This window comes from Rosa rugosa, chromosome 1 (genome assembly GCF_958449725.1).
Source record: "Rosa rugosa chromosome 1, drRosRugo1.1, whole genome shotgun sequence".
Lineage (NCBI taxonomy): Eukaryota > Viridiplantae > Streptophyta > Magnoliopsida > Rosales > Rosaceae > Rosa > Rosa rugosa.
The window spans coordinates 49,322,878-49,336,134 of NC_084820.1; the positions used below are offsets into that span (position 1 = coordinate 49,322,878).

Sequence of the window (13,257 nt, forward strand, 5' to 3'; positions counted from 1 at the left end):
CAGGTTTGCAGATTGCCATTGAGCTTAAGATCAAGCATATTACTGTGGATACAGATTCTGCTACCCTTTTGAACCTAATGATGAGCGCTGACATTGATCTCCATCCCTTGGGTACTCTGCTTTCTAATTGTAAGATTATGCTTACCTCATTTGAATCTTATTCTATTCAGCATATCCATCGTGAGCGGAATATGGTTGCGGATGGTTTAGCCAAGAGAAGTACTGATCAAGAGTTGGGGCTTTGCAGATGTCCTTCCATTCCTCTTTTTGTCTATCAAGCTGTGATGGATGATATTGATGGCATTTCTAGGCCTAGAACCTTTATGTCTTCTAAGATAGACTAGTTTTTTTTTTTTTTTTTTTTTCTGTTTTCTTCCTTGCGTCTGGGCCTTGTGCCCCACTATACCAAAAAAAAAAAAAAAACACTAATAAGAGGAGTTCATCTACAGTACATCAATATACCGAGTCCGACACATCAAATTAACCAATTCGATACATCATACTAGATAGCCAATGAATACAGCCAATCTGTCTCGATATCAAATTAAGTCTATTGAATATATCGATACATAATTGTATCGTAGAACTTGCCAAGGTAGAGCAAGATTGAGATTTTAAAGTTTTATTTTAGGGAAAATTTCATGAATAGTACCCGAAGTAAGGTCCACTATGCATTTCAGTACATCAAGTTCCAAAACATAAACTTTGGTACCTGAGGTTTCAAAACCGACCTAATATACATACATGACGTCAATGACGCCGTTAGTTTCGTGCCAGCTGTCGTATTTCAAAGGGTAAAACGGTCTCTTCAATTGTTTTACTCTGAGCACCCAGCTCTCTCTCTTCTCTTATTCTGGGCACCTTTTTATTTTTTATTATTATTATTTTTTTTTTAAGATCAACATCATAAAACTAAACATTTCTTCTCATTCTTAATTCTTGTATGTTAGTAGGAGTCGGAGGTGGCATTAGAGTACAGACATCTCATCTCACTCTTTCCCGGCTTCAAACAAAGCAGTAAGATCTCTTCTAGAGTGTATGAACCATGCTACAGGCAGATAATACATGCTCTTGAAAAGCACCACCACTGAAAAAATAAATGCAGATTATGCCACTCGAATGGTGTAAAACCCTGCTTGTTTTGCCAAACATTTGAATTCTCTCTCTGTCCTCTCCCTTTCACTTGTAGTGCTGATCATCAGAAACAAATCAAACTGAAACAAGCATTTAGCAGAAAGAGGGATTCTGGAATAACCACTGCCATCATTTTCCCATGGTCTGGCAAGGCCTCATAGCAGATCTTTAGAATCTTCAGGCAATGAATGTCATTTAAAAGGAGAAGAACCCACTTCATGAAAATGGCAGCTCCTTTCAGAAACCTTACAAACAAATCTCCTGCAATATGCTCTATACCTGAAGCAAAATTCTTCAACAAGAAATCAAAGAGATAAGCAAAGCTACACTATAAATTAATAAGATCAAGAACAAGCAGCTTTTTTTTTTCTCCCTCCCCCCCTTCCTTCTACGGTAGCTTCCAACTCTTGGGGAGACATGATAAACATAACAGATGAAGATTATACCCATCACCACATCTGATTTCCTTTGAGCCAACCCCCACACTATCTGCCTGCCACAATTTCCCAACATTGTTATCATCACTAACACACCCAGATCTCTCTTAGGCCAAAACACTCTCTGCCTCCCCCAATTTCGCACTTCTAACATTGATAACAAGACCAAAGAAAGAATGTAGATCAACCCCATCAGCATTAAGCTTTTCCTTCGGAAGAATCTCAAAAACGGGTGCGGATTTCGGGTCTTAGACCAGAAACAAGGCCCCCATGGCTCCCTTGGTTGTCGAGGTCGAGCTCTGGTGAAAAATTCGACGGTGATGGAGGGTAGGATTGGGAATAGGGGCTGTAATCGAAGGTTGCGAAAGGCGGTGTAGAGGCGTGGTGATCGGTGGCGGTGATCGGTGACAACAAAAAAGAGGAAAAGAGATCCAGGCGGAAGCCAGAGAGATATTCCTCAAGGTCAAGTGATGACAGCAGTGATGGATATGAGAGTGGCTATGAAGGAGATAAGAAGAGGAAGAAGCGAAGCCACAAAAGGCATAGGGGTCATGATTCTAGATCAGAATCTGGTGCTTCTGATTCTTCAAGTGATGACAAAAGGCATAGGCCTCTTGAATCCGTACTTCTCGTCGGAGGCCACTGCTACGGTTAGGGGTAGCAGAGTCGTCTAGAAGGAAAGAGAGGAGCCTGAGGAGAGAGAGGAAACTCGTTGAGAAATGAAAAACCAATTTTGCCCTTCACTATGTGCGTAATGGCATGCGGACTGACGGAGTCATTGACGTCGTGTACATATATTGGGTCGGTTTTGAAACCTCATGTACCAAAGTTTATGTTTTGGAACTTGGTGTACCGAAATGCATAGTGAGCCTTACTTTGGGTACCATTCATGAAATTTTCCCTTTATTTTAAGTAAAATAAAGTTTTTTATTTAAATAAAATTATATTAACCTTTTGCTGGTAATGGAAGCAAAGACCGGCCTAAGATTTTGAAATTTCTGCTGTGCTTGTGACTGCGTCTTTATTGCTGGTGGAAGAGAGTAAAACCAGAGAGCGGTTTGAATCAAAGCAGGAAATGGTGAAGGGAGTTCAACAAGGCCAAAACTTGCCGGCCGATTTGACCCAAGTCATTGATCAGTTGGAGCGCCACTGCTTGGCTCCCGATGGTTCCCTCGTCTCTAAATCCGCCTTCTACGACCTCCAACTGGTAATCTCCTCCCTCTCCATATTTACTGCGCACTGTAAAAATCAATGCTTTAAGTACAGAATCGAGCACCGTGAAACCCAAATTGTTGGATGTTGTTTGCTGCAGGCAAGGGAGGAAATGTCCAAGGAAAGACTGCGATACTTGGAAGCAATGGTAATTTTGATTCAATTTGGGGTTTTGGAGTAATTTGAAGTTTGGTTTTGGCAAATAGGGTTTTTGTAAAGAGTGTGAATTTTGATGTAGGCACTGTACAGCGAGGCAATGGCAATGGTGGAAGAGTACCAGCAAGCGGTTTCGATGGCTAACCTTGGAGGAAGTCGAGATGTGCAGGGTGTGTATCAGCAATTGGGCTTGAACAACTCTCCACAGGTTCGAGCTTTTTGAAATTTGTAGGTTATTTGGTTTGAAATGCATTTCACATCATGTGGTGTCAAATGTCAATCAAGTCATGATCTTGCATTAAATATGAGATGACACTCACAATGGAACTTCATTTCTGTAATGTATGTAAACTTACCTTGCTGGGACTCCTAACTGCGATATTTAGTGTGTACAATCAAAGTGTGCGTGCGGTTTTCTTTGGATCGGAACTGGATGGTTTCCTTCTACTAGTTCAATTTTTAGTACAAAATAGTGGGGGGCGGGGGGGAGAACATCATCTAAAATGAAATTGGCTAAGCAAAATTTAAGTTACTATGAGATGACAATGGACAACAGGATCATTCAATCTGCATCCATGCTCAAATGTGCCTTAGTACTCTATTGTATGTGTGAGCCATTTGGGTAGTCTAAAACTGATCAGAGTGGGATTTTTTCGTGTCTTTATTAGCTGTATGAGACATTAGAGCATCGCATGATCGTTGCAGAAGCAGCTCAAAGGTTGAGGCTTCCTCTGATCTCTAAAGATGGTGAAATCCATGAGGAAGAAATTGAGAAATGCAGTGTATTGTCACGGACTTCCCTTGATAGTACTAGCACTGGTACAATCAGCTCAAGTTCCAACTCGACAAGCTATACTACTGCAACTGGCACCAGTAGTGCAGCAAACAACAATCTTTCACTTGGTGCTTCTGATGTTGTGGAACCTGGAGTTGGTGGTGTTCCCAATTGTTTTCTTGGAATTACACCTGCTTATCTATGGCAAACACAGCTGCAGCAAACACCATTCTCCCCGGTACAATGTTCATTCTGGTTTTGACCTAAAAACAGTTATATTTGATTTATTTATTTTATGTGTTATTATGTTTATTTTCTGTATAAAATCTGTTAATTATGAAGATCTAATATTTGTTAGGCTCTCTTATTACCTGAGTATTTGAGATACATTAGTGATGCTCCAACTGCAGGATATGACAGAATATCAGGTGTCTCTTTCACGTGAGATTGAGGCTCGTTTGCAAGCTAAATGTGACAAGCTAGCTGATGCAGTTATAATGGATGACACTGGTACAATTCTCTCTTTCTCTCTATTCCTCTCTTCCAAGTTCCAACCCATGCATAAACAAAACCGATATCCAGCTCAATCTGATGATGTCTACTTCTCACAGCTTAATCATTTTGTGTAAAAGTCAAATCATCATTTGTGTCAAACTATTGATGATTTGATGGAGTCATTTCTAGTTTGCTTAATATTTGTTGCGGGAGAGATGCCCATTTGGTTTCTCTTTCCGATAGGGGCCATGAGGATGAATAAGTTTGCAAATATCCTGGAAACTTAATACACTAAACATGGACTTCATAACTGGATGATGCACTATGTAAATAATTATATACTTACAAGCATAAAGGTTATCAGCATAAGTAATACCAATGCTTTCTTGCTGCAGACTCATCATCTGGACATCAAAATCTAAATGCTCGTCTTCCAGAAAGGTTCGAGTTACTCTTCTAATGCAATTTTTATTTTATAACAAGTCCCTTTTACATGGAGCGAGATAATTTTGATGGATGTTTGACAATATCATTTGACACAAAAAAAGGCTGTTACATTGGCTAGTAGCCAACATGAGTAGTCATAAACTCATAATTGGAGAAGAATTTAGAACGTGTTATGAACTCAATGGCTACACAAGTCACTTCTTTCTCTTTTTTGTTTCATTTTAAGAAAATCGTTAGGTTTCATTCAGAAGGTCCTTGGCGGACTCATGTTTCACACTATTAAGCTAGTGGTTGCAAAATCTATGCGCGACAAGACCTTTCCAATGTTTTTTGTACTTTTCTTAACTGCAATGTCACCTTTGCTTCTGGTGAATCCAAAATGTTCAAAACCACTGTTCTTAAATATTTCAATAACATTGTGATCTTCAATGTGTTGTATTTTCTCATTATTTTATCAGGGTAAAGTTAATAATTGAGGAGATGGAAAGGGATGAAGCAGCTCTTCAAGACGATCTATATTCTGCAGATAGAAAATTTGCTGAATATTATAACGTATGGGAATGTATAATTGATGTTTGTGTTCTTGCTCTTTCATACTGGATACATTCCTTTTGTGAGGATATGTGACGTAAAACCCCTTTTGAACAAACCAGGTCTTAGAGCAGATACTGGCAGTGCTTATTAAGCTGGTCAAAGATTTGAAGTTGCAGCATCAACATAAATATGTAAGCACCTATGTTTCGTACATTTTCAGGAACAAAATTTGTTGATGCACCTTCAAAGACTTTTCCTTATAATCTCTATCTGTTTCCCATGATGATAAGCCTTCTTGAACATTTGTTGTATGTAATGTTGATAGGAAGATCTGCAAAAAACATGGCTGTGCAAAAGGTGTGAGACCATGAGTGCAAAATTGAGGTTCGTTGCCTGGTCTGTCTTTTAATTGTTTTTTTTTTTTGTGACATTAGTGTTGTTGAATATGCGATATATGTGAAATATTTTGTTTGCGGTCTTCTTATACAAAGAAAGTTCACTAGACACCACTAACTGTATTTATGCTGGTCATTCTAGTATGGTTGCTTAATTATAATATTCCCCATTTTATTTCAGGGTTCTGGAGAATGTTCTCCTTCTTGAAACTTATACTAACGAGTCAATACCAGCCCTTCATAAAATAAGGTATTATTGATGATTCTTTAAAATAATAGCAACTTACAGGTTGAAGGATATTCTAATCATTTGAACTCATTTGTAGGAAATATCTTCTTGAAGCTACAGAAGAAGCTTCTATGGCTTATAATAAAGCGGTATGTTATTCTAATTCCTATCTGTTTTATTTAATGTGATTTCTCATGAGTTGTAATTTTTATGTGCCAACACTGAGACATTGGAAATGACTTTATCAATCTCCCCGGCTTCTAGCACTATTGTAGGCCTAGTACTTCTGTTTCTGGGCATTCTTTTTTAGTTAGTTTCTTACCTGATTGTTTCTGGTTTTCAATTTCCCTTGTATTTCTATATCATAGATATCTGGAACTATACTTAATAATCTGCATTATAAACACTATGCCCATTCACAAGCTGATATTCAGGAATATTCCCCAGCTGCTAATGTGTAGTCAAGATATGCCCGAGTCATTTGTTCCTGATTACATGTGTCCAATTAATATGTGATCATTTAACTTAATACATGATCATTTTTTGTTACTTTTGACTGCACATCTCCTGCTGCGTTTCATATTATTAATTTTACTAGTCCTCTTTTCCAATCAGGTTACTCGTCTTCGAGAGTATCAGGGTGTTGATCCTCACTTCGATACAATTGCAAGGCAGTACCACGATATTGTAAAGGTAATAACAACACTTGTTGATGTCCACTACTTTTTGGGCTAAACTCTAAACATTATCAATACTCCCTTTCAGAAATTGGAAAATATGCAATGGACGATCCACCAAGTTGAAATGGACCTAAAACGTCTCCCTGATCACACAAATGCATAGTCTCTCTTGTTTCTGTTTGGTGTTGTGAGCTGAGTTATCCTATTTTTCTGTAGTCGCCCAATCAATTCATCACCTGCTTAGTGATTGTTTTGTTGCATGTAAACAGGAATGGAAATTGGCTTCCAATCTGACCAATCGTATGTACAATTCTGTCTGTATCAAAAACTTCATTTTACCAAGTAAAATAGTTGCAGAGACGCATTGTGTAATGACTTGTGAATGCATCTGTTGAAGAGTTATACTTTTGAATGGAAGAGTTATGCTTTTGAAATGGCTCAGCATTGTGTATTTGTGTAAAGGAAATCAAGCTGGCTAGTGCTTGCTCAACACATGTCCGTAAATCCAACTACAAACTCGTACTAGCCAAATATACATGTCGCAACGCCCCTTGTTGGGATTACTAGGAACCCAACTCTCTTTTTCCTCTTGAAGTATTGTCATTTCCAACATCCAGATTTAGTTCCAGTGATTTATGGATTTGGGATGGACTTGTGGGACGTTTAGCTCATTTCTTGTTCAGGATCTCTGACCACACAACTGACACAAGCTTTACTTGTAGGTTACATTGTTGACAACATTTATATAATCAACTGTTCCATCTTAAGTTCCGATTTGATTCATTTTAAGGAGACCTACAAATTGTCTAGATTGTGAGATGAGATTGGTGGCATGCTCCGTAAGATAGTAACCAATTATGAGATTGGGAAGTATGTAAAGCATACCGAGCAAGCGTGTGTCAACCTGTTAGTCACTATGCTTCTAGTAAATATCACCCCGAGTTTAAAGACAAAGTCTCCAGGTCAAAATGGGGTGACACTTGGTCAAAATCACAGTCGTGGTTAATCCCGACTTACTAGTCGAGCATGCATTGAGCATCAAACAAGATCATTTCCCGACTTACTAATCGAGCATGAATTGAGCATCAAGCAAGATCATTTTGACATGAAACATTATCTTAGAGGATTACATTGCTACAATGGAGACCTGATGAAATATGTCATGCCACCCAGCCACTCTATTGAGTATATGTCTTAATTGCATCTCCCATCATTTTGACATGAATCCTTTATCTTAAAAGCATATATTGCTACAATATTGGAGACCTGATGAAATATGTCATGTCGCTCTATTGAGTACATCTCCCATGATAATCTGCTTCATGCCCAACCAAACATGACATTTTCCTACAAAGTCCACATGCTAAATGTCTAAGCTAGACATAGTAAGCATCCAACTCATCATACATCTAGATATAATTTCACTGATCAATAATCTTGACCAACAGTTTGAGCGTTAGTAAGAGGACACTGCTTAAGTGACTAAGATTCATTATTCTGCATTGTAATCAGTATATATGATGTAACAGATGAAACTATAGGTATGATTTAAAGACAATATAAATAGACAGATATGCTGCCTTTTTCCTTTTCTATAGAAAGAATGAAATATTGCCATGGAGCTAGAAAAGCTCAAAGTGATCATATGTTACGCATCAGCAACATGAACAGAAAATGGAATCTGTACAAGTACTTCAGCAAACTAAAGTATGTCCAAACATTGCTTGCACAGCCAGCAGACTTATTTATTTCCTTCTGTTGTTTTTCCTTACATCAAAGCCAGTGTATATCTAAATTATAAACTGGTTTTATTGAAATGTTATGCATAATATACAATCAAACTAAAGGAAGGAAGCAGCTATTTCATTGGTCTACACATATAAATGGATCATAGGTTGGTTGAATATTGAGTTCCGCTTTGGCTACGTGTTCTGTTCACACACTACTAAGCCGCACACAGGATCGTAGACAGGTTGCGTCCCCTATACAGGACCATATTATTGCAACAATCAAGGATATGTAACGGTTACCAGATTGAGGATCAAGCGCCCGATTCAGACCATTCTTGAAAGGTTGGTGTTGCAACTCCAACGTTCTTCATGTCAAATATATTGGCTGGTTCAGAGAATTGGGAAATGTCAGTCATGGAATCATTAGACAATTCAATTCAAAGACAAAACTGAATACTTCGAAGTTAGTATGACTGATAAAACTGCTCCCCAGAACATGCTGGAGGGTTGGATACAAACACACTCACACTAACATGTAAGAAAAATGAGTCTAACCAGAAATACAGCATATTCTGGTGATGATAGCCACATTAGCCTCATCAGACAGCATGAGATTTCTTCAAGAAAATTTAATCGTGGAAGAAATGTTTCAATAATCCCATTTAAATCAACCAAAATCCTGTTAAATGCTTGTCCTTGGCTCGAATAATAAACAAAAGATAGCATGTATCCATCTAGTTATTCATGCTTTCTATTTGATTTAAGATATTTCATAAGATAGGTACTTGTTTTCTATCCTGCTACTCTGCTAGATTACACATGTTATAGGAAGTATGAAAATCATAAGTATCTTCCAAAAAGAGCTCTGATCTCCTGAGTTGCAGAGATTAATGATGTCTTGTTCAATACTGTTCAGCTCTTTTCAGACTTTGTTTTGAATTAGCATGACTAGCTCAAATAGCAATATAGAATACCAGCAAAATATCTCAACAGATTCAGTTCAGTACTAAGCTAAGGAGGCCAGACAGGAGTATAACATTGCTGGAATCATGTCCTGGTACTCCAAGTTCTCTACTTTTCCTTTCTGTTAATATTTAGTTCTGAACCCTAACACACTGCAAACTGCGAATCAAGAAAGGGCTACATAAGGCATTTACATGCAGAATGATGAATAACAACAGATTCAATCTATATACCAAATCCCATTAAGGATTGATACTGTATCAGCAATCTAAATTAGCCGTTATCATATAAAGGATATGAGTCAGCATATTCTTATACTCACTTTCCGATCTATGATGCTATGTTTATCAATGTGATCCAAATCAACTTCAGAACCATATAGCATTGAATATCTCAAGACGATTGCCATTTCATCACCAAATTTTTAATTATCAAATTTTGAAGGGACGATCCTATTGAGATGATTACCAAAGCAGTGAAGCATAAATTATTGGAAATACAGCACAAAAATTACACTCAGAAAATACAGAAAGCACATACCAGCATGTACGTCAGCTGTAGCAGCAGCTGTGGCATCAACAATAACTGTAATAGATTTGTAATCCAAAGCTACACCATCAAACACAGTCTGCCTAATGCAGTTTGGAGTCTGAACACCTAAATAAAAAGATCAGCAGATTACCGCCTCATATAATACCAAAAACACCAAACACCTCATTGGTAAGTTTGGATGCTTTACTTACCAATGACAACCAAACTGTCAACTCCATTACTCTTAAGATAGGAATCAAGGTGTGTAGCAAAGAATGCACTAAACCGGGTCTTGACTAATTTATAGTCCCCTTCTTCAATCACAAGCCCATCAACAAGTTCAGCACCTATCTGACCCTTAACCGTTGGCCCCTCTTTCCCAGCAGAATACAAATGCCGGCGAAATAGCTCAACATCTCTCCCTAATGGATCATGTTCACGCACAACCTAAACCCAATTCAGCAATTGCTCAAGTCCATTTTCAACTGTAAATTTAAGTGAAAATAACGCAACTAGCCCCAATAAGAGTCAAAATACACTCTTTTTCTCAATTTCAATTGGTCAAGTCCATTTTCAACTATAAAGAGCGTGCTTTTATGTAAGTGGCAATAATAATCTGAAGAGGAAAAGCTCTACTTAGTATAAAAACTTCTGGGTATTGTTCTTTCATTGTGCTAGTATGGTAAAGTAGAAATTCAGCAAAGAATACGAAAAGGGGAGCAGGAAAGATTGCTTTACGTACCCAAACTACGAGAATGCCACGCTGCCTAGCCATTTGAACTGCATCTATTACATTTGGGACTATGGCCTTGCCTCCTTTCACTAGCATAGGACCATCCCTATCTATAAAATCTTTCTACGAAAACAAAACAACTTATGAAACCATATTCGTTTAAGTTGAAGAGAAATCAGAAACTAAAAGTTTGAGAGGGAGAGAAACCTGCATGTCAACGACGAGGAGAGCTGTGTGCTTCCATCTGTCTCCCATGTTTCAGTCTCTCAGAAGGACTATAAGTTTTTGGCAGCGTTTTCCTTCATGCCTTCATATAGCTTCGGCACTGTTTGAAGAATCTTAGTGGGCAAAGGCCCGTAAAGGTATTTGGGCTAGAGACATTTTTTTTTTTTTTCCAACGCCTCAATTTTTACCTTGGTGGGAGAGGTCAATCATCAAATTTTCAATTTTCAATTTGAGAGAATATAGAATGAGTTCGGGCCCAAAATCTCTAGATATGACATTAGGAGCCACATATTTGAAATAGAAAACTGTTTGAGATTTATGTTTTGGTTTGGCACTTGTGAAACATGAAGAATGGACGTAAATTTGCTTACTATATGACACATGCTTTTTGTGGAAAATGGCACTTTAAAATCATGTCGTTTTTTTAGAAGGCAACTAAGAAAGCTTTAGAAATGAATTGCTCATTGTTTGATCCATGAAAGTAATAATTGTCAACTAAAATATAAACAAAACAAAAAAACCGAGCAATTCATAATTAAACAAACAAAAAAAGTGAAATTTTAAAGTACGATAACATATGACATGCATACAATAGCTTTATCTGATTGTGCTACGTTAGTTAATGCTCTTAATAGGGATGTGGACAACTATTCGGACGTTGGCCGAATTGTTGATGATTGTAGAAGGTATGTATATTCTATGATTTATTTCCAATTCCGCCATATTCATCGTAAGCAAATGGTGCTGCAAATAGATTAGCGCACCTTGCTAGTTGTGATTTTGTTAGTTTGACTTGTCGCTATTCAATTTTCGTTGCACCATGAGGTTTAAAACTTGTCAAGACATTTGGAAGGTGCTCCAAAAAAATCAAAACCATTATGATGTTGTAAATATTATTATCTATGTGGATGTCCATGTAAATACTCATTAGTTATGTACTTTGATGTAAACCCTACCTCTATCTAAAGGAGGCTAATGAGACTGAATGAGAACACTTCTACTTCCCCTCCAACTATTCTCTCTATCTTCTCTCTACTTTATAACACGTTATCAGCACGCTTGCTCTTATTTTTTCTCATAAACTCTATGATGATTTATGAGTTTTTTGGTGCAACTTTGTTTTTTTTTTTTTTAGAAAATGAGATAATATCATTCAATTATCCATGGCCAGAAGGCACGTACATCGAATGCTGTCTTACACCAAAATCATACATGGTATAAGCTACCAGGCAAAGAACAGGTGACCCTCACTGTTAACACATGTGCTCACTTATTGAGCCTACATACAGGAGATCAAATCCTCACTACAAAACTTCTCTTTTGAAAAGTAAACCTAATCGCCTAGAGACCTCAATTGGTGTACAACTAGAGAGAACTAAGAAGCAAGTAGTAAAAGACTCAAAAGTCAAGTACTAGGCAAGGAGACCCGGGAACCAAAAGCTTATCATGCCCTTGTCTCGAGAATCCTCCGTCGTAACTACTCAAGAGGATTTGCTAGAGGCACGAAAGTGCGTAGTTCCCTAACAAAATTAGAGAGTAATACAAACCTAGGATTCCCAAAGCAAGGAAATAAGACTTTTAACACTAACTAAAGAAAACTAGATAAAAGGCAGGGCCCACTGACCCCAACCCAAACTTCAGCCCATAATAGGCCCACAGCCACTGCCAAAGCCCAGAGAAAGCAAACCCAAAAGATGGTCGTCCCCAACCCTAGACCAGGCTCGCCGCGCCTCCACCCCGTCTCCTCCACTGATGTCGGACAGAAAGACGTCGTCACCGCCGGATCACCAGCGAGAAACACTACCAATCATCATCCCAATCCCACACCAGGCCGCACCCTGAACTCTGCGCCATAACCAAGCCGGCAACCCGATCACCGTCGACAACCAGTCGAACCAACATCAGATCCAATCCGTCGAAGTGGCCCTCCGAATACCGACCGTCACCCGAAGCCGCTACGCCCCAGCATAGCCCCGAGTCCACTCCGATCCAATCTGCAACCACGGCTCGACTACGCCATCCACCGAGAAAGAGAGGGTAGGACATCCCCGGATCTCCTCCTCCAAGCCTGAAGCACAACCTTAATTACCCGTCCGGCCGCACCCAACGTGCGTTGGCAAGGCCAGAGGACGTCGCCATTGCCGAGGAGTAGCCGGACAGGCGCTAGCACAGTGTTGGTGGCAAGAGTGACAGAATAGCCGCTAGGGTTGCTAGAGAGAGTTTTTGGCTATTCTGGTTTAATGAAATGCTACTTTGGTGCAACTTTGTTGTTTTTGACCATAGCTCATAAACTACGGGTTAAAATTAAGGTTCTATATGATGACACAACCACTATAGTTTCATCAAATACCTCGATTATTTATTTTTATTGATTTGGATCCCTTTATATGCATTTTTTCAAATACCTATAATCCATTTTTTCTATTGTTCCATATACCTTGTTCATACAACGCTTTCGTTGCCAAGCATGTTTAATCATACATGCAAGTTGAATGATTCATATTTATATACAATTTCCAATTAAATATTATTTATTTATTATTCTATTTGTTTGTTTCATTAATAGCTATACCATACCAAA

At 38.4% G+C, this 13,257-nt stretch overlaps 2 protein-coding genes across 3 annotated transcripts; one reads left to right on the forward strand and one right to left on the reverse strand.

The window, feature by feature from the left end:
* Positions 1-464: 464 nt before the first annotated feature.
* On the forward strand, positions 465-6,935 carry LOC133739946 (AUGMIN subunit 4). Its single transcript, XM_062167769.1, has 14 exons — positions 465-595; positions 2,547-2,778; positions 2,884-2,931; positions 3,022-3,147; positions 3,608-3,952; positions 4,125-4,224; positions 4,605-4,650; positions 5,115-5,208; positions 5,310-5,381; positions 5,516-5,574; positions 5,767-5,835; positions 5,912-5,963; positions 6,430-6,507; positions 6,580-6,935. Exons 2-14 carry the CDS (start codon positions 2,647-2,649, stop codon positions 6,655-6,657), a joined length of 1,299 nt encoding a protein of 432 aa, XP_062023753.1. The 5' UTR covers positions 465-595; positions 2,547-2,646; the 3' UTR covers positions 6,658-6,935.
* Positions 6,936-8,204: 1,269 nt separating this feature from the next.
* On the reverse strand, positions 8,205-10,794 carry LOC133739952 (probable inactive nicotinamidase At3g16190). Of its 2 annotated transcripts, none has more exons than XM_062167779.1 (5): positions 10,659-10,794; positions 10,461-10,574; positions 9,931-10,165; positions 9,728-9,844; positions 8,205-8,609 (listed from the first exon to the last, which is right to left on the reverse strand). In XM_062167779.1, exons 1-5 carry the CDS (start codon positions 10,704-10,706, stop codon positions 8,536-8,538), a joined length of 588 nt encoding a protein of 195 aa, XP_062023763.1. In that variant the 5' UTR covers positions 10,707-10,794; the 3' UTR covers positions 8,205-8,535. The 2 variants fall into 2 exon arrangements, with proteins under 2 accessions (XP_062023763.1, XP_062023770.1); XM_062167786.1 differs by having other exon boundaries at positions 10,461-10,570; positions 10,659-10,755.
* Positions 10,795-13,257: the final 2,463 nt, after the last annotated feature.